General features: G+C 45.9%; 1 protein-coding gene across 2 annotated transcripts in view; it reads left to right on the top strand.

Moving 5' to 3' along the window:
* Nucleotides 1-543: 543 nt before the first annotated feature.
* Gss (glutathione synthetase) overlaps nt 544-21,278 on the top strand; it is a 34,943-nt gene continuing 14,208 nt past the window's right edge. The window contains exons 1-5 of one of the 2 annotated variants that reach the window (XM_075962680.1): nt 544-659; nt 8,733-8,867; nt 17,508-17,653; nt 20,464-20,539; nt 20,816-20,955. In XM_075962680.1, coding sequence (XP_075818795.1) covers nt 8,739-8,867; nt 17,508-17,653; nt 20,464-20,539; nt 20,816-20,955 — 491 coding nt within the window. In that variant the 5' untranslated portion in view covers nt 544-659; nt 8,733-8,738. Of the gene's footprint in view, nt 664-8,732; nt 8,868-17,507; nt 17,654-20,463; nt 20,540-20,815; nt 20,956-21,278 lie in introns of both variants that reach the window. The other variant, XM_075962681.1, reaches the window with a different exon arrangement.

Genomic DNA, 21,278 nt, shown 5'->3' with positions numbered 1-21,278 from the left:
TCTGTAGCTTTGGAGCCTGTCCTGGCACTAGCTCTTGTAGACCAGGTTGGTCTCGAACTCACAGAGATCCGCCTTGTTTTTTTTTTTTTTTTTTTTAAAATCAGGTTCTCAGATTTTGAACAAACCTCTCACAATCGAGGAGGATTAAGAAAGTGAAATTGCTGTGGGTTGCCAGAGGGTGAGGGGTCTGTGTTGGGGGTAAGAAGATCATGAAGTTGCATATTTAAAAACAGTTCCTCGGGGCTGGGGAGAGGGCGGATAAGGGTATTTGTTGCTCTTGCAGAGGACCCAGTTCGGCTCCCAGGAGAGCCAACGCCCTGTTCTACACTGAGTGTCCCCATCTCTCAGGATGTCACTGGCTCTGACTCTGGGATCTAAGCCTACGGGCAGCGTCCTGCCCATGTCACACCCCTTTCCTGCTTCCCAAAGTCCGTCCCTCAGGATACCGCTGTAACCCTAAACTCAGGTCGCTTCTCGCCGAGTGCCCCTTCCCGGCCGCCGTCCAGCTTTATCTGCCGCGGGGCTCCTTCCCCGCCCTCCTCTTTAAACCCAGCGGGGCGGTCTGCGCAGGCGCACTGGGTCGTGCCGAGGCCCCGCCCCCTGAGCCTGGGTAACGGCGTGCGGAGTTTGTGCTTGGCGAGCTGCTGGACAACAAACGAGTAGGTCGGGGCTCGGCGACGGCGGCTGGCGAGGGTCAAGTTTCCTTGGGAGGAGAGCTGTGAGGGAGGGGTCTGAGAGTGATTGGAACGCGGCGGGCGGGCGGCCGAGCGGGCAGACGCGGCGGCTGGGACAGCGGCCGGCACCGGGGAAACTTGTGTCCAGTGAGGGGGTTGGGCTGGCGCGTGCCGAACCTGGATTTCTAGCTCCCCTGCTTCCAGCTCGGACGCAGTCAACGAAGCTAGAGCCAGAGTTCTAGGAAAAATATTTAAAAAGCCACCACCAAACTTTGTGCAGGGACGGGGAGTGAACGGGGCCCGTCATGGGGGGCAAGCCTGGGCGGGCGACCCTGTCGTAGCTTGAGGCCCTGAGCCCGCACTGGCCTCGCCCATGGGATTAAAGTCCGACCGGATTTGTATGTGGGCGTTTTAAAGTTTTGGTGATTCATTCATCACTACTTATTTAACTTTCATTGACTATAATGGTCTGGTACTAGTAGAGAGTATCAAGGCAAATGCTGTATTTATGGTAGAGGGAGGAAGTCCAGGGTGGCTTCCCAAACTAAATCACGAGTTGGGGGGAGTGTTCCAGTTGGGGGAATGTAGCTCTGCGGGAGAGCCTTTAAGCCACTGGAACGCCAGCATCAGCCAAGACCTGGAAGTGGGAGAGAGGCTGGTGTGTCTCAGTCTCTTAAGATGCCTTTCCTACTCCTAATCCACTTAGTGCCTAGGGAAGAGGAGAGGGTTGGCCAGTGCTCCGCTAGATCAGTAGAGGCAGACACAGAGGAATTCAGAGCGCTGCAGCTAGTCAGCAGAATCCACAGGCCTGGAAGAGATGGGATGTAAGAGAAACGTGCACGGGAGGCTTGGGTGCCAGGGTGAGAGTCGCCAGAGGAGGCGCATCCCAGGGAGCAGCTGAATGTTTGCAAATCAGGAAAATACTTGCTGTGAACATACAAACTGAAGTGTGGCCAGCCAGACAAGTCACAGAACGGTTAAAGCTATAGAAAGAAGAGCAAGAGGCCCAGCTAGCAGTTTTCTAATTATTGTTATTATTACTATAGTGTTTGTGTGCATGAGTATACATGGATGCCTGGTGTCAACATTCTAGTTTCTTCCGTTGTGCTCCACCTTATTTTGGAGCGTGTGTGTGTGTGTGTACGCGTGTGCACGCATACAGATGTGCCTGTCAGTGTTTGCATGTGAGGGTGTGTTTGTATGTACATGTGGAACCTGAGCATCAGATGTCTTCCTTGATCACTCCCTGCTTATCTCTGTCTCTGCCCTTCAAGTTCTGGGATTATAGGCTACCTCCACCTGCCCAGCATTTATGTGGGTGCTGGGTATTAAGTTCTCACGCTTGTGAGCCATTGCCTCAACCATGTTACTGTTTTTACTGGTACAGGGTCTTGTTGTGTAGCCAAGGCTAGCCTCAAACTCCTCCTGCCTTTATCTCCTGAGTGCTGGAATTCCAGGTGTGTGCCACCGCGCCTATCCATAGTAATTATTTTTAATGTGTTATCTTTCTCTGTGTCCCCAGCACCTAGCCAAGGGCCTGGCATTAGCAGTGTTGTCAGCTAAGCAAAGCCCTGCAACAGACAGCTACTGAAGTTCCGAGTGTGTAGAGATGGGAGTAGTGGTGGTCCAGGTGCTCTACTGTTGGAGCCAGAGGCCCGGTTAATAAATTGCTGTCTGACTGTTAACAAGTCTCCCACTGCTTATGAAGTGGTTACAGCTGGGACAAGTTCCTATGCATAGCTCTCTGCTATGGGTTCATGAGTTGGGCTTGGTCCCCAGTGAGGTGACTTTGGGAGGTGGTAGCACCTTTAAGAGGTGAGGCCTGGTGGGATGTCCCTAGATGGTTAAGAAGCTGCCCTTGGAAGGCACTAAGACAGGAGTGAGCTGTTATGAGTGAGCCTGAGTTGTACTGTTTGGTTTCTTCCTGCTCACATAGAAAGGCTGTCAGCCAGGGAGTCCTCGCCAAAGCCGTGCCCTGCAGGTTCAAAATGGAGAGCTTAATTGTTAATTAAGTTAATTGTTCAGCTGGGCGTGGTGGCTCCTGCCCTGACACCCTTGCTTGGGAGAGGAGAGAATTGCTGAGTTGGAGGCCAGCCTGAGTGACATAGCAAGATCCTGACCAGGAAAAAAAAAGAGTAATAAAACTTCTTATTTGAAATATATATATATATTAAGCCTGGCAGTGGTGGTGCACATCTTTAATCCCTGCACTGGGAAGCAGAGGCAGGCAAATCTCTGTATGTTCAACGTCATCCAGGACAGCCAAGGCTACACAGAGAAACCGCGTCTAAAAAAACACAAAAAGAAAGGAAGAAAAAAAAGATTTATTTAAGACAGTACCTTAGCCCTAGCTGGCCTGGTACTCAATGTGTAGCTCCAGTTAGCTTTGAACTTTCAGAAATGGCCCTGCTTCTGCTGGGATCATAGACATTGTACCACCATGCTAAGTAATAAGCCTCTTTATAAAGTTCTTCAGATTCAGGCCTTTCTCTATAGGAGCAGAGAACTGACTACCAAAGCCCTGACCATGCTGAGAAACTTCGCTCATTTCTCATTCAACCTGCAGTGTCTTTACTCTAAGGGAAGTCAGCTAACGGCTCACACCCAGGTCTGTCTGCTGCAGTCTTGTTGTCTGTGACTGCGGTCTCCCGTTCTCACCCAGCAGGGCTGTTGTTTGAGCCATCTTGAGGTCACATGCCGGTTCTGGCAAAGCTTTATGCTGAGGCCGGCAGACTCGGATGGATTGTCTAGAACCAGCTCATCTGTGAGGAGACAGGCTGAAATGATGGAGGTCATCTGTCATTGTCTAATTCTCTTCCTGACTACCACTGACGTGGGCAGCCATGTTTGTTTCTTAGAGTTAAAGGGCAGCAGGGTAGAACAGAAAGAGTGACCAGATTTTTATCCAGATCCTCCGAACCCTGAACCTGCTGCAAAATGAATGAGTAGCCCAATATGCTTTGATGCATCTCCCCAGCTCCTGTGGCGGCTGGGCAGAGGACTTCTTCACTTTGGGCTGGGCAGCTGGGTGTCAGGTATTTCCACCCTGACAATGTGACTTCTTTTTTTTTGTTTTGTTTTTATTTTTTGAGACAGGGTTTCTCTGTAACAGCCCTGACTGTCCTGGAATTCACTCTGTAGACCAGGCTGGCCTCAGAGATATCTGCCTGCCTCTGCCTCCCCAGTGCTGGGATTGATGATAATGTGATTTCTTAAAAATATTTTCTGTGGGCCGGGTGGTGGTGGCACATGTCTTTAATCCTAGCCCTTAGGAGGCGGAGGCAGGAGGATCTCTGTGAGTTTGAGTCCAGCCTGGTCTACAGAGGGCGAGTGCCAGGACAGGCTCCAAAGCTACGGAGAAACCCTGTCTTGAAAAACCAAATACATACATACATACATACATACATACATACATATTTTCTGTCCCATTTATGCTGTGGTGATAAATGTCCACATAAAGATGTAATTCTTTTATGCTAGTAAACCGGCTCCTGGCTAGTATACGGGAGAACTGATTGGAGATGGATTTTCTCTGGACCACCAGCTCACAAATAATGGCTCGGAGATTTATTACTAATTATGAAAGCTTGGCTTTAGCTTAGGCTTGTTCCAAACTAGCTCTTAAATTAGCTTAAATTAACCCATATTTTTAAATCTACATGCTTTGACGTGGTTTGGCTACCTTTACTCTGTACTTCCCATCCTGTTTCTTCCCAGCTGGCTGGTGACCCTGCTTTTCTCCTTCCCCAGACTGCTCTGTCCCAAGTCCCACCTAACCTCTTTCTGCCTAGCTATTGGCCATTCAGCTCTTTATTACACCAATCACAGTGGCACATCTTCACAGTGTAAAGGAATATTCCACAACTCTTGACCTCCCCTGCATTTCCTGAGACTCCACAGTTTCCTCCTTGCTGTGTAATTTGTTTGAGATCTGTGGTCGTCAGAATAAGAAAGGAAACTGGCACAGAAAGAGATGACTCTTTAGGGGAAGGTCTTTGCCCCCAAGGCTAATGACCTCAGTTTGCCCCCCCCCATAATGGAAGGCAGGAACTGACTTGCAGATTGTTGTCTGACCTCTACCAAGCATTCCATGGCAGCACACACACTAATAAAGAAATGTAATAAAACAATTAAAGAGGGGAAGTTAACAATTTACTATAATAGTTTCCATTTTAGGAAAGCATTTTAAAATGCAATTTCAACTCCTTCCTCCGGCTGAGCCCCTTCAATCATAATCTCTGGGGTGGGGCTCTGTAATATGTATTTTTCCCAAGCAACCCAGAATGTTGAGCCAGACTTGGAAACCACTCGCTTATCCCTTCCCACTTGTTCCCAGGTAGGGAATCTGTAGTTCTGGGAGGGGAGTTATTTGGTCCAGTCACATATCGATGGCACTGCTGCCTCTTTCTCCATTGAGGAGTTTTGTAGCGCGGATTCTAATAATAAAAACCTGGAGTCAGACATTGGGGAAAGCTGAGCGATCAGAGAAGCAGTGCGGCCAGCCACTAGAGAGACCTTTTACCTCTGCTGAATCCTCAGACTGCATTTGAGCTCCTGTCTCCTCCCACCTTATAATCCTCTCTCGGCCCAGCCATATCACTCCTGTCTCCACCTCCTTAGTGCTGGGATTGAAGGCGTGTGATCCCAAGTGCTGGGATCACCTTTGTGTGAGCTCTGTTTCTCTTTTAGACAGATTTAATTTCACGTAGCCCAGGGTGGCCTTGAACTCACAGAGATCCGTCAGCCTCTGTCTCCTGAGTGCTGGTAATAAAGGTGTGTGCCACTACTGCCTGGTCTCTGGCTAACTAGTGGCTAGTTCTGTACTCTGATCTTCTGGCAAGCTTTATTTGTTAGATCACAAACAAAATATCACTACGTTTTTCCTTTTTGGTCTAAAATAAAAAAAGAAGGCTATAACTAATATTAGAAAGACTATAATAAGTACAATAATTATATACACTATATAGGCAATAAATGAGTCAATGTTTAGATCACTTGCATTTGACAAATTCAGAGAAAATACACCATTATCTATCCTGTTTTGATGAGTCTCAAGTCTTGCACCTAATTCACTTTCTGTCATAGCTTGCACCATCTGAAACTCCCTTCTGATGTCTTCAACCTTACACCCTTTACACCTCTGTAGTGAGTCCCTTATACACTTTACACCCTTTTAGTGAGTTTCTTTTGAGTCTGGTGAACAAGAAAAAATATAGCTATCTAGTTTTCAACTCCCTCAGAGACCCAAGAAGGAAATGATATTAATTGAGTAAGCAGGAAGTGTGAGCAAGCGACTTCCAAAAAATGTGAGAAATGACAGAAACAACTGGCTGCTTGGACTGTCACCCAAGGTTCCTCTGCAAGGTTGAGGCATCTGTCTTCACCTTACAGGCCTAGAATATTCAACAGACAGTTATCAAGCAAGAATTATGGTTATAATATTTGTATCTATTTTATATCTACTTTATCTTTTAAGGAAAACTATAATTATAATTATCTATTCTTCAACTCCATCAAAGACCCCAGAAAGATATATTACCTAAGTTAACAGGAAGTGCATTGTAGGCAATATTCAAAACTCTAGAATTGGCAGAGACATCTTGCTGCCTGGACAGTCACCCAAAGTTCTTTTGTAATGTCCATCTTCAGCCTACAAGCCCATAATATATGGCAAACTTTTCCATGAGGCAGGAAATTTGAAGACCTCTTATGCCTTGTACTGGCAAAGTTCATCAGTTGCTTTCTTCTGTGTTCTGGAAGATGTCTGATCGTTCTCTCATGAAGCAGGAACCCCAAAGGACTGTCTCACCTTTAGGCAAGTTTATCCATCATTTCTCTGTGGGTTCTGCATGTCCAGTTCATACAGCATAACATCAAGCAGCCCAGCCAAGAGCAGTTTCTTGCCCAAATGACTAAGGAGCCCATAAGGAGCCTCTTCGATGCCCATCATTCTCTTGAAGTAAATTGGTGCTGCCAGAAGCAGATGTGTCTCACTGTCATGAAAAGTCCTAAGTTCCTAAAACATTTTAAGTGTCATATTCTGTTAGTCTTTGAAAGGTTTGAAGAATAAGTATCCATCTGAAATACATTTCTGTACATCTAGAAAACCTAACTAGCATGACTGCAAGCATGGCTATTATAGATGATTATCTATTAACATATATTTCTTAATTATACATTACATTTTTTAAATGAGCTGCACAAACACAATACCTTAATCAAGAGCAGAAATATACATATAACAAAATTGGCCTTAAATTTGTATCAATAAACCAAGATCCATACCAGTGCAAATCTCTATAGCATATTCCTCTTTAAATGTAAACAAACATTTATAAACAATTATTGAGAATTTGGGCACAGTTCTCTCCAAACTGCTTGCTGTTTTTTGTTGGGCGATGTATTTTTGGGGTTTTACAGATACCTTACAGGGGGTCTTGGTCCATCAAACTACATTAGTCTGGAAGGAATCCAAAGGTTCTCATCTTCTGTGAGAACAAAAGCAGAACCTCTTTTCCAAAGCAATATATTCTTAGACCCAAATTTTGAAGTCAAGGTACTTTAAAAAATATATATGTGTATATATGTATATATATTATATTAGTGTTATGTTAATTAATATATATTAGTGTAGTTTTGCAGTCTCCAGAGTCAAATCAGAATCAAATGTCTTTCAGTAGTCAAAAAATTCAAATTAAACACAATAATGTGCATAATCCCAGACTCTCTGTGTATATTCTATCTTTACATGGCTTATTTTTTTTTACTTCTTTAATCTATGACTGTCTGTACTCTGTCTCTTTAAAGACTTCATTTTATTTTTTTTTAAAAACTATTTACTTCTTTTATAACTCTAGTTTTTTCTTCTCTCCCAAGCCTACCTACATCTTTTAAGCACACTGACTCATTTAGAGGTCTTTTATGTCTGAATCTGTCCTATTGTGTATCTGAAATCCTTTTCTAACAACACATTTTAAAATGGTAAGCAGTGTGGTCACAGCAGCCCTGGATGCTGGTTCTGCCTCTCTCAGCCTTTGTACATGGCAGAGACAATTCACTACCAGCTCTGGGACCACCGGGAGGGAGCCGTCCTCACCACCTCAACTCTGGGTAGCACTGCAGCATATAAACCCTTTTTATCCGAGTAAAAGCTAAATCTGCCATGCAGTGCACTGCATGGCCTACAAATATCTTTGTGTATGGCAGTGGGAATCTGCCATGCTCTCTTGCTTGTGCAAGCCTAGCAGACCCAATCCGGCCACTTTCCCAGGTGGGGGTGCTGAGCGGTGTTGGCAGAAGTAGGGCAGCCAGCCACTAGGGGGACCTTTTACCTCTACCGAATCGTCAGACTGAAGGGGCTATTCTGTCTCTACTAATCCTCAGACCACATGCTCAGACTGAATTTGCGCTTCTGTCTCCTCCCGCCTTATATATCTCTCTCTGCCCGGCTATATCACTTCCCGTTTTCCTCCCTAGTGCTGGGATTAAAGGCATGTGATCCCAAGTGCTGGGATCACCTTTGTGTGAGCTGTTTCTGTTTTAGACAGATTTAATCTCTTGTAGCCCAGGGTGGCCTTGAACTCAAAGAGATCCACCTGCCTCTATCTCCCCCGAATGCTGGGTTTAAACGTGTGTGCCCTTACTGCCTGACCTCTGTGGCTAACTAGTGGCTTAGCTTTGCACTCGGATCTTCAGGCAACCTTAGTTTGTTAGATTATAAACAAAATATCACTTCAAGAGTTTTTGACGAGAAGTCCAGAGGCTTAAACACCCGCTAGACCTGCCATTGTCTAGAGCAAGTCATTTTACTTCTCTGAGCTTTTGCTTCCTCACTGTGAGAGTAACCCTGTTGTATTGGGAATCCAAAGAGAGGAGGAGCAGCCATGGAAGCCATGTGTCAACTTGTTTTGTGCACATGGAGGAAGTGGAAGCAGTTGGTTCCCTACCACAATTGCCCCTCCGTGGGGACTGCTCAAGTCCCACAGTACTGGATGTAGCCACATTTCAATGGCTGCTATGCCCTGGGCCTTCAGTCACCAAGCCCTCTTGTCTTCACAGGTTGGGATGGCCACCAGCTGGGGGAGCATCTTGCAGGATGAGAAGCAGCTTGAAGAGCTGGCGCGGCAAGCCATAGACCGGGCCTTGGCTGAGGGCGTGTTGCTGAGGTCTGCACAGAATCCCAGCTCCTCGGACGTAAGCTTCATCATGCTGCTCTGAGCCCACCCTCCTGGGATGGGGCAGCCCCTTGGGTCTCTTTCCTTTATTTTATTGAATAACTAAAATGATTTCTAAAAGTATATAAAGTAAAAAGCAGCAGGCTAAGCCGGGCGGTGGTGGCGCACGCCTTTAATCCCAGCACTCGGGAGGCAGAGGCAGGCGGATCTCTGTGAGTTCGAGGCCAGCCTGGTCTACAAAGGGAGTTCCAAAGCTACAGAGAAACCCTGTCTTGAAAAACCAAAAAAAAAAAAAGCAGCAGGCTGGAGTAATCAAACTTAAATCTGGGATTTGAAGTGTAATTTAGGCAGCTACTTAATTTCTGTAAGATGTGCTTTTTTCCAATAAGTGGACACAAAATGACTACATAATTGACCGTGTGAGACTATTAGGAACTAATTCCCAGGATGCACTTTGGTGGGGGACCTATTATATATCAAGTACCCCCAATCACATGTCTTTTCTGCAATGACTTTTTTTTTGTTTTTGAAACAGAGTCTCAGCATAGAGCCCTAAAGGGCCTAAAATTCATGTGTAAACCTGGAGGGCCTTGAACTCATGAAAGTCCTCCTGTTTCTCCCTACATACACACACACACACACACATACACACACATATATAGTATGTTAATTTCCACCCACATACACATATATGTAGAAGGAGCGGCGGGGCTGCTTTACCCAAAATAATTACACGGAAACTATATTCTTTTAAATACTGCCTGGCCCATTAGTTATAACCTCTTATTGGCTAGCTCTTACATATCGATTAACCCATTTTTAATAATCTGTGTAGCACCACTAGATGGTGTCTTACCAGGAAGGATTCTAGCCTACATCCGTCTGGGGTCAGAGAATCATGGCGACTGCCTGACTCAGCTTCTTTCTCCTAGCATTCTGTTCTGTCTACTCTGCCTACCTAATTTTCTGTCCTATTAAAGGGCCAAGGCAGTCTCTTTATTTAACCAATGAAATCAACACAAAACAGAAGACTCTACCACATCACATATGTTAACATATGTATATAATTTAAAATATAAAATATACACATGTGTAAATCAAAATCCAAGTTGAACCATATATATTATTTTATGGTGTATTTTTAATGTTTGTTTAGCAATCTGTCTTAATTCTCTTTTTAAGGAATTAGTCTTCTATGAGGGATAGCTTCATTATTGATAAAACAATATCAGTTTATTTTTATTGCTAAGGGTTATAACAAATTAAATGTTTAAAAGTAAATGCTAAAGCCAGATGGTAGTATTGCACACCTTTAATCCCAGCACTTGGGAGGCAGAGGCAGGCGGCTCTCTGAGTTCGAGGCCAGCCTGGTCTACAAGAGCTAGTTCCAGGACAGCCAGGGCTGTTACACAGAGAAACCTTGTCTCAAAAAACAAAAAAGCCAAATTTCTTACTCACTAATTGCTTATTCTGTTTGCTCTTAGGAATGCTATTTCCTAAAGTCATAATTATGTCACATTTGTGTAAACATGTGGTAACACTCAATATTATTTGAACATATCTGTTTTGCAGAGTAGACACTCATTGGTACATTAATTTGTCAGGCAGCAATTTTTGTTTTTGGCTTTTTTGAGACTTCTCTGTCCTAGAACTCCCTCTGTAGACCAGGCTGGTCTCGAACTCAAGAGATCTGCCTGCCTCTGCCTCCCGAGTGCTGGGATTAAAGACGTGCACCACCACCACTGGTTCTAGCATATTTTATAAATTAAAATAGGTTATTAAATAAACTGATGAAGGCAGTCAAAGGCAAATTTTTTTTTTAAATTCAAGGGTGGCTCTAGCCTTCAGCCTTCACTCCACAAATACTTAACTTTAAAAGAAATTTAGTGTATTTATTTTCTGTTTGTTTGTTTGAGATAGGTTTCTTTCCGTATATCCCAGGCTGTCCTGGAACTTGCTCTGTAGACCAAGCTGGCTTCAAGCTCAGAGATTCGCCTGCCTCTGCCTCCCGAGTGCTGAGATTAAAGGTGTGCACCATTACCACCCAGTTTAGTGTGTCATTTTTAAGAAATGCTTTGTTAGAGATACCTACCATTGCCCACACATATCATCTGGTATTACACTTGTTACCATAAGTATGAAGGTAGACAAGTGTCTTGTAATTATAAGAATGTTATATGGTCAAAAGGAGTTAATCAAATTATCAGTTCATTTATATATTAGCCAGATGTGCTTCTCATTAACTGTACTTTCCCAGTGTTTGAAGCTCTGATATACTGATTTGAGTCTATCCTCATTATCACACTTTTCTGACACCCGCAGTTAGCCCTACAGCCATAAACTGCTGATACTTTCGGTGCCGGCAGAACTCCGCACAGTTCCCTGATACTTTCGGTGCCGGCAGAGCTCCACACAGTTCCCTGATACTTTCGGTGCCGGCAGAGCTCCGCACAGTTCCCTGATACTTTCGGTGCCGGTAGAGCTCCGCACAGTTCCCTGATACTTTCGGTGCCGGCAGAGCTCCGCACAGTTCCCTGATACTTTCGGTGCCGGCAGAGCTCCGCACAGTTCCCTGATACTTTCGGTGCCGGCAGAGCTCCGCACAGTTCCCTGATACTTTCGGTGCCGGTAGAGCTCCGCACAGTTCCACTCCTGTTCCTATCACCCAGCTTTTACCGAAGCCGACTTTCGCTGCTCGTCCTAAGGGACAATTTCTGGCTGCACACTGACACATTTTAGCTTATGCATAACTACTCAGGGCCAATTTCATTGCGCTGTAGTGTTCCAGCACGGAGGAATTACAGTTTAACTTTCCTGTACCAATGGTTATTTAGGGAACTTTATGTCTGCAGATAGCACAACAAGGAATCAATCATGTGTTTGGGCAGCTGTCTGTGTTTCTCCAGGACTGCTATGTAAATGTAGAATTGCTGTATCCAAGCCTAAACACTTTAACTGGGCTCAGTCACACTTAGGAAGCAGGAGGATCACTTGAAAGCAGGCCTTTGAGACCAGTTTGACCACATACTGAGATAGTATCTCAAAACAACAATAGCAGCCAAGCAAAAACCACTGTCCTTAAAACAAAACAAGCTGGAGCTGGAGAGATGGCTCAGCACTGGCTGCTCTTCCAGAGGACCTGGGTTCAATTCCCAGCACCCACGTGGCAGCTCACCATGGTCTATAATTGGAACTCCTACAGTTGCAACACCTTCACGTAGACACATGCAGGCAAAGATACCAGTGCACATAAAATAAAAGAAATAATTTTTAAAAAGCAAAAATATCTGTTTATTTATTTTGCAACTAGATAATACATTCAGAAAACATTTTCCTGTGTCCAAATTCAAAGATTGCAAGAGTCGGTTAACCCTCTCCTCCACGGCCCCCGTCTACCCACCTCCCTCTCCTAAAGGCAGCTATGCTTAGTGTCTTACTTACCCTTTCAGGGTATTCCCAAATAGCAAGTAAATAACTAGATATTTATTTTCTCTCTAAATTTTTGTTTGTTTTGAGATGGGGTCTCACTGTAGAGTCTATGCCAGCCTCAAACCCTCTATTCTCCTGCCTCGGCCTCCTGAGTGGCAGTGCTTACTATTGGATACCACCACACCCAGCCCCTCCCTCTTTGTATGCAAGGCACGCACTAGATCAGCCTTTTTGTGTTTTGCTTCTTCTTTCCCTTTCTCTTGTCTTTCCCTGCCTCCCTCCCTCTCTCTCCTCCCTCCTCCCTCCTTCCTCCTTCCCTCCTCCTTCCTTCCCCCCTCTTTCCTTCCCTCCTTTCTTTTTCTCTTTCTCTTTGCCATTTATGTTAACACCACACATGCTGGTTACTGAAGAGGTGCTAGCATTGTTTTCTGTAACCTAGTCACATTCTTTTGTTGTTGTTGCTGCTGTCTCTGTGTGGCTCAGATATGGACCTGGTGAATTGTCTACACTCAGGAAGTACCTGCTTGAGGCTCAGATACATGAGAATGGCCATTCCTGAGAGCTGGCTGATACCATGGAAGGTCAGCCTCTGGTTTTGAAGATAGTATTGCTTGGTCCAGGAACGTCATTCAGGTTTATGAATTTCAGAATCCAAGATGTAATGGTTTCTTGTTCAAGTTTTTATTTCTTCCTTTAATAAATGGGAATCGTGAAAGTTTAATATTGAATCTTTCTGGGGTTCAATGGGGCCTACAAAAGGCACAGTCCTCAATGAGACTTCTTTCTTTGGGGAAATGGGGATAGTTTGAGACAGGCTTGGAACTTACGCAATTCTCCTGCCTCAGCCTCTAAGTCCTGAGATTTTAGATGTGTACCACCTGCCCTGACTCAGAGAGATTTTGCTCTCCTTATTTAAAAATTTGTTATTTGTATGTGCGTATGTGTTTGTGTGTATGTATGTATGTATGTGTGAATGCAGGCACCCACGTCCCATAGTATGCATATGTGGGTCAGAGGACAGTTCTTTCCACTTTCTGCTGCTGTACTGCATATCCCAAGCTGGCTGGCCTGGGAGCTCCCAAGCAGCTCTCCTGTCTCTGCCTGCCGTCTGTCTAGGAGTGCGAGAGTTACACACGCGCAGCACTAAATCTAGTTGTGTTGTTGTTTGTTTTGTGTTTCTCCTCTAAGCCATCTCCCTGCCCTCCTCAGTGAGAGTCCTAATCAAGAGGAAGATGAATGCCGGGCGGTGGTGGCGCACACCTTTAATCCCAGCACTCGGGAGGCAGAGGCAGGCGGATCTCTGTGAGTTTGAGACCAGCCTGGTCTACAAGAGCTAGTTCCAGGACAGGCTCCAAAACCACAGAGAAACCCTGTCTTGAAAAACCAAAAAAGAGGAAGATGAAGTGGAGCGATAATTCAGCAGCTAAGAGCACTGACCTGGACTCAATTCCCAGTGCCCACATGGAAGCTCACAACTGTTTGTAACTCCAGTTCCAGGGATTGGACACACTCACACAGACATACATGCAGGCAAAACACCAATGCACATGAAATAAAAATAAATCGCTTAAAATAAAATAATGGTTTTTAAAAAGAGAGAAAAAACCAACAACAACAGCCCCCCCCCCCCCCCGTGTGTGTGTATGTACACGCGCATGTGTGTGACTCTGCTCTAATACATACCCTGCTCCATGCTAGCACAACCTTGACATGGAAGACTACGTGAGTCAACCACGGCTTAGGTGGAGAATGTGCCAGGGAATAAACTTAAGGAGGTGCAGGCAGCGTGCAGTGTGACATTAACTGTCACTATTGACTCTTGCTGCTCGTCAGGCATTATTCCAAACACGGGAACTGCTGACTCATTTAACCTTCGCCACAGCAGAGATGAAGAAATCACAGCTCAGAGAAGTTAAGTAACTTGACTGAGGTCATTGGTGGGAAGACTGGCAGAGTCAGAATCTGATCCCTTAGAGTCTGGCTCCTGAGGCCATGCTTTTGGGATGCCTGGTAGCAGTAGTGACTCATTTTGATTAGAGGCAAAATGGGGAAGGTTAGTTAAATTAGGGTGCAAAAGAAAGATGGGGGCCCAAAAGTAGGGAGAGGCCGAAAGTGTTCTAGGCAGGGCTTTTCAGTGGGTGAAGTCAGACGTCCAAGAGGCTTTTGATACTGGGCAGAGGGGACTGTGACCTCCATCATGTAGATCAGCGCGGCAGACCAGTCACATGCGGGCTGAAGATGGGGCTCCTGCAGCCAGATCTTAGGGTTCAGAAACGAGTTCGTTTTTGAAGTGGTAGCACGCGCTGGGTGCACTGTTCAAAAGCATTTTCCGTGTAGAGGAAGGCTCCCCCCTCCCGCTGCTGTTCCCGCAGACGCAAGCCAGCATCACATGTTTGTTAGTGTCGTCTTCCTCCTCTCTCTTTTTCAATTTACCAGCATTTTTATTTTAAAATATTTATTTCTATTTTATGGGTCTCTGTGTGTGCCCAAGTGTATGTGCGTACAGAAGAGGCCAGAAGAGGCTTCCACTCCCCTGGAACTGTAGTCTCACATGGTTGTGAGCTGCCATGTGGGTGCTGGGAGTTGAACTGAGGTTCTTTGCAAGAGCAACTGGTGCTCTTACCACTGAGCCATCTCTCCAGCCCCACACCAGCGTTAAACAGTAGGGCTGGCTGGGGAGATGGGTGGATTTGTAAAATACCTGCTGAACAGGCATGAGAACCTGAGTTCAGATCCCAGAATCCACACCTGAGTCAGTAGTAGGCACCTGGAAGCCCAGGACTAGAAGACAAGCCGATCTCTGAAGCTCGCTGGCTAGCCAGTCCTGTCAAATCTGGTGGAGATTAGTCGTGGAAGGCACACAACTCTCAGTACACAGGTATTCACGTACACAAGCAAGTATATACACCATACACACACACATGCAGATAATAATAACAACAGCAGCAGCAACCACATTGGAAAGTTAGCTAGCTTATCTATCCAAATCAAATTGGGAGGCTGTGGTAGCAGCACTTAGGAATCCCAGCACTTGGGGAGTGGAATCAGAAGGATCAGAAGTTCCAGACTGGGCCACTAGATGGCTCAGTGGGTAAAGGCATTTGGCACTCAGCTTTAGGACCTGAGTTAGATTCCATGACCTAGTGGTAGAAGGAAAGACTGAATTCCCAGAAATTGTCCTCTGATCTCTACATGCATGCCATAGAAAACACACACACCCACACACACACACTAAATAATAATATAACTAAAGAGAGAGAGAGAGAAGCTCACACTCACCCCAGCCTGTAGTGAGGCCAGCCTGGGGTAAGATGCAGTTGCTGCTCCCCATCATCTCACCATTCCTGCTGTTTTCCTGGAGACAAAGCAGAGTGGTCCTGCCATGTGTATGCTGTTGTTTTCTCTAAAAAGTGAGAGGCTGTGTGTCTCACCCTTTGGCCTGTGGATGGCAGAGAACAGCTATGTGCTATTCATCCTAAGTTCAAGTGGTACAGTGAGTTCTGGGGTCAGGATAGAGAGAAGTCTTTGCAGAAAACCTCTGGGAAATTTTCGGATTAGATGGACTCGTTGAGAGAAACAATCTCCTGAGCCCCAGTCTTAAAACCTATTGTCATTGTACATGTGCTTTGGGTGTTAGGTCACCCTTCGCATGAGCCGCATAATCCTGCTCCTGTGTTTTTGAGACCAGATCTTTCTACATGTGTAAAGGAGATGATGTGTCTGAAAGCATAAATATCACTATAAAGAGAACTGACACAGATACACCTCGTCCTTAGCAAGAGGACTGGGTGGCTCAGGCTCAAGTGGGCTGAGCCAGTTCTCACCACGTACTCTAAGCTAAGCTCTTTGTTTGCTTGTTTGTTTGTTTGAGACAGGGTCTCTCTACATATCCTTGATTGTCCTGGATCTCATTATGTAAACCAAACTGGTCTTAAATTCACAGAGATCTGCCTACCTCTGCCTGCCACCACCACCACCACCAGCCAGCCATTTAGAGCTCTTTTATTTATTTATTTATTTATTTTTTGCAGGGTGAGGTTGAATGTTTATTCAGGGGGTTATGGAGGAGGAAGGGTGAAGGGGGGGACAGAGAGAGAGGGAGAGAGAGAGAGAAGAAGAGAAAGAGACAGAGAAGGGGGGAAGCAGAGAAGTGGGGAGAGAGGCAGAAGCAAAGCTGCCTCTCCAAGAGGAAGATGGAAAAGAGCTAGAGCTCTTTTAAAATGTGTGTGATTGTTTGTATTATCTCGTTCAAGGCAATTTTTTAAGTAAGCATATTAATGAAACTTCTACCACCATAAACCCTTTCTACCTTATTAATTAATGACAAATTAATATTAACTCAGAGGGTAAATCATTCAAGTCACAGGGTTTATTTATTATCTCCCAAGTTCCAGTCCATTTATTGTTAGAAATCTCAGAAGACATTTTTGCCTTTTAGAGTAACTGTCCCAAGTGACATTTTGATTTCATGACTGTGTCAAAATCCAGAGAACGCAGAGTGTAACTCAGTGCCAGCCTATTAACCTGAGTCGTCATTTCTAGCAGTGGGACAAGGGCATGGCACTAGTGGTCTCAACTCAGGGAGCCACAGTCACTTCAGCAGCCCTGCCAGTAGGCTGTCCCCTCTACCCCAGCCAGAAGGCCAGGGGCCTGGGGTGTGAGTTCCTGATGTGGGGATAGACTTGCCTTAAATACCGGTCAGGAGCATAGGAGGGGAGCATGGTTAGAGATGAGCATGTCGTTTGAGCGTGTCAGAGTGGTTTAGTAACCATCCTGGCTCAAGTCCAAACACCAGCAGCTGAATATATTTCAGGCCCATTGCACAATTTCTCAAGTCTTTTATGTACTAAGTTTGGATGGCAGTAGTACCTTCTGCACAGAGTTACGTGGTGGGACCTCTAAGTATTCAGCACAATGATTTGCATGCAGAAAGTACTTAATTTTTGTGGGAGTTTTTATTTTGTTGTTTGCCTCTCATTTAAAGAAAATCCTGTATAATCATCACAGAACCTAGAAGCTGTCATTGTACCCTTTTCTGCTTTTTTCTCATCCTTCCCTTCCTGAAGTAACTGCCGATCTGCAATTGTGTGCTCAGTAATGCATGCACCCGACTTTGTCCTGAAGTAACTGCCATTCTGCAATTGTGTGCTTAGTTATCCATAGGCCTGACTTTGCAAGAAGATACACCATTCACAGTGCCCTCCCTCTGCCCCACTTTCTCGTTGATCAGGTGGTGACCTACGCCCCGTTCACGCTCTTCCCCTCACTCGTCCCTAGTGCTCTGCTGGAGCAGGCCTATGCTGTGCAGATGGATTTCAACATGCTGGTGGATGCTGTCAGCCAAAATGCGGCCTTCCTGGAGCAAACTCTATCTAGGTACTGAGTGCTAAGGCCTCTGAGGCCAGAGATGCTAAAAGCTTGGAATGGGAAAATTGGGGAGCCAGACTTACTGCTGTGTTCATTAACTTGGTAGAGTGGGGAGCAGGTACCCCTCAGGAAATAAAAAGTAGAAAAGGAGTGAGGAGAGCTGCCTTTCTGGCTCTGCTGCTCTTTGTATGACAAGCAAAAGGAAAGTCCTTCTTCTCCGAGACTTGGTTTCTTAATCTGAAAAATGAGGTTGGCTGAGACCTACAGTTGCTGTGATTCTGTCATCAGTAACCCTCACTCCGATTTTGATGACAAAATCTCCATTGGGGAGGGAGGGCTGAGGTGGCTCCGTGGTTAAGAGCACTTGCTGCTGTAGCAGATGACCAGGGTTCAGGTCCCAGCATACACCTGGTGGCTCACAGCCTTCCAGAAGTTTAGTTTCAGTGACCCAGCACCCACTTCTGGCCTCCTTGGGCACTAGACAAAGTGTAGTTTCACACATGGGTGAAACATTCATATATATAAAATAAAATAAAGTCTTTCAAAGGTCTCCATTTTAGCCAGGCAGTGGTGGTGCACACCTTTCATTCTAGCACTCAGGAAGCAGTAGCAGGTGGATCTCTGTGAGTTTGAGGCCAGCCTGGTCTACAAAAGCTAGTTCTAGAACAGCTAGGACTGTCACACAGAGAAACCCTGTCTCAAAAACAAAGATGAAAAGGTCTCCATTTGGAATTATGGAAATGACCTGGTTTGGGAGAAAAGAGAGGTTGTTGGGCTTTAACTTCTAAGCAAAGGTCCTTCTTTATCTCTCCTTTAGAAGGATGTGTTTAATGTTTTTTTTTTTTTTTTTTTTTTTTTTCGAGGCAAGGTTTTCTGTAGCTATGGAACCTGTCCTGGAACTAGCTCTTGTAGACCAGGCTGGCCTCAAACTCACAGAGATCCGCCTGCCTCTGCCTCCCAAGTGCTGGCATTAAAGGCGTGCGCCACCACTGCCCAGCACAATTAATGTTTTTAATGACCTTTTCTTGTCACCTAAAACCTCATATCTTTGGGTAGGACAAAATGCAGACTGAGCCATACCCAAGATACAAGTAGGTAGTCACTCCTTCCTCTCTTCTTGCTAGATCTTTTTCTCCCCACTTCAGGTCCTGAGGCAAGTGAAGTTTCTTGGTTAATTTTGGAATTAAGTATAAATTGCTTATTTTAGAATTAAATGTATACATAAACATTTTATACATGTGCTATATGTATCTAATTATGTATTTATGATTAAGGTTTTTTGTTTTGTTTTGTTTTGTTTTTCGAGACAGGGTTTCTCTGTAGCTTTGGAGCCTGTCCTGGAACTCCCTTTGTAGGCCAGGCTGGCCTCGAACTCACAGAGATCCTCCGGCCTCTGCCTCCCAAGTGCTGGGATTAAAGGCATGCACCACCACCGCCCGGCTATGATTAAGTTTTCAATGGAGAGCTAGATTGTTTTGTTAGAGACTGACTCTTTCTCAGACGTCCTCTTTGGGGACAGGCTGAATGTGAGGAGGAGCAATAGTCATAGGGAGTGTGGAAACCGCTGCCTTGGAGCCAACAACCCAGTGGGTCGTGACGTGTGAACCCTGCCGCCACCTTCCTTCTCTGGACGGGCTTGCTTTGTGCTCACTGCAAGCAGCCTGGGTTAGCCCATTTAGACCTGACAATGTGATTATGTGGGAGACCTGCTCCTTTCTGTACACACACACAGACACACACACCACCACCTCCGTCACCACCACCACCATCACAACTAGCCTCTAAGAGAGAAAAATAGCCTTAGCTGGAAAGGCATCTCCTCTTCAGAGAGGAGAAATGTGTTCTACTTTCCATGGGGGCCCCAGTGAAAGAAGTCGTCCTCCGAAAGAGCCTTCAGGACAGCTATACTTGCCCACCCCACCCTGCTCCACCGCAGATTTCTGTAACCAGGTCAGCCTACAAGCCTGGCTTGGCTGGGGACAGACTTTGCCCTGAGTCTTGAGACGCAGCAATGGATGTTGATGACTCGTAGACTCCTCCTGGCTGTGCTTCTTCCTAAGGCTCCAGAAAACCATACTGGATGAGCCCCTAGCACGGGTCACCGCCACCGCAGCACACTAGGCTAAGACGATGAGCCCACTTAGATCGAGCCTCTCCTGTCGATCTGTAGCCCAACAGGAGGGATGCCATTGGTTGTCATATAATAAGTGAACATTGCATGTCTGATCAGCTCTGTCAAGGAGCCATCCGCAGTGCTGTGGGAGAACCTAGACAAGGGATCTGGCACAGATAGCGAGGCTTCTTCAAGGAAATGGCGTCACGCGAGGATCAACCTACGCAGTAAACCAGGATATGTACTCTGGCCTGAAAAACCCACATCACACAGCAAACTGCCCTGGGCACTGTCATGGAGGAGGGGAGACTTCTCTGGGAGGTGACCAGAGTACAGGGGAAGCTCTGGAGAGTTAATGTGAGGTCAGCCAGAATACTTATCAGTTATTCATGATGTGTGAATTTTTAAAAACCATATCGTGTCATGTCCTCTCCCCCACAAGGCTATTTTCTAAGCAGCTATTTTCTTTTCCTGTCACAGTTGAGCAAACTAAGACATAGAGAGCGGATAGGATTCCCTGAGATTGCCTGGTGGAGCTTGGATTTGAACCCAGGTCATCTAGCTCTAGAGTAGATTATTGGGCACTATTTTCTGCTGGGTTGGAATGGGTATTCAAAACCAGGAAGTATCTAGAAGTTGGTGGGTAGGGGTGGGACTCACGGCCTGCAGGTCTGTGTAGCCTGAAAAATGGTCTTTCCTTTCCCAGCACCATCAGAAAGGACGACTATACTGCCCGTCTCTTTGACATCTACAAGCAAGTCCTGAAAGAGGGTGTTGCCCAGGTAAGCACTTCTAGCCTTCGTCTGGACCTTGTCTCTTCTATCTTTGCTGTTTTGTTTTTGTTTTCTTAATAGAATTGGCCTCAGCCTCTTCTCGTAGGAATCTACCTTGGACTGGTCTCTATTGGGCCTACATACCAGAGGCCAGTCCAGGAAGACAGAGTGGGCCTTCTGGGCATGGGAGTGTTGGGCAGTCCTCCTTAGCTCTACAGAGTACAACGTGGCTAGACCCCTAAGTCAGCCCTGGGCCAGTATCCTCAGCCTTCAGTTTCTCCACAGACTGTGTTCCTGGGCCTGAATCGCTCAGATTACATGTTCCAGTGCAGTGCGGATGGATCCAAAGCCCTGAAACAGATTGAAATCAACACCATCTCTGCCAGCTTTGGGGGCCTGGCCTCCCGGACTCCTGCTGTGCACCGGTGGGTTCCTAGGGCAGCTGTGGAACACGTTGTGGGGAAGAGCTCAATGGACCTCTGGTCACTGGCTAAGCCAAGGGTCTCCTTCTGGGACTGTACCTTCCTGGGTACCATCTTCTCCTCAGAACAATTTCCTACTTGAAACCAGATCTTTTGTGTGCCAGAGAAAGAGAGTGCTCATGGCATTTTAGCCCTGCCCCTCACTGTGCAAATTAACACTCCAGGCTCAGAGAATGATGCTTTCGAGAGGCCTGACATATCTGAGGCCTGAGAGCAGCTCAGAACCCAAAGCAGAGGGGTTCGAGAAGCTTCCATCTGAGGGGTAG

Source organism: Microtus pennsylvanicus, chromosome 2 (assembly GCF_037038515.1).
Source record: "Microtus pennsylvanicus isolate mMicPen1 chromosome 2, mMicPen1.hap1, whole genome shotgun sequence".
Taxonomy (NCBI): domain Eukaryota; kingdom Metazoa; phylum Chordata; class Mammalia; order Rodentia; family Cricetidae; genus Microtus; species Microtus pennsylvanicus.
Note: the sequence above shows the minus strand (reverse complement) of the source record. Positions and strands in the feature narration are given on the sequence as shown.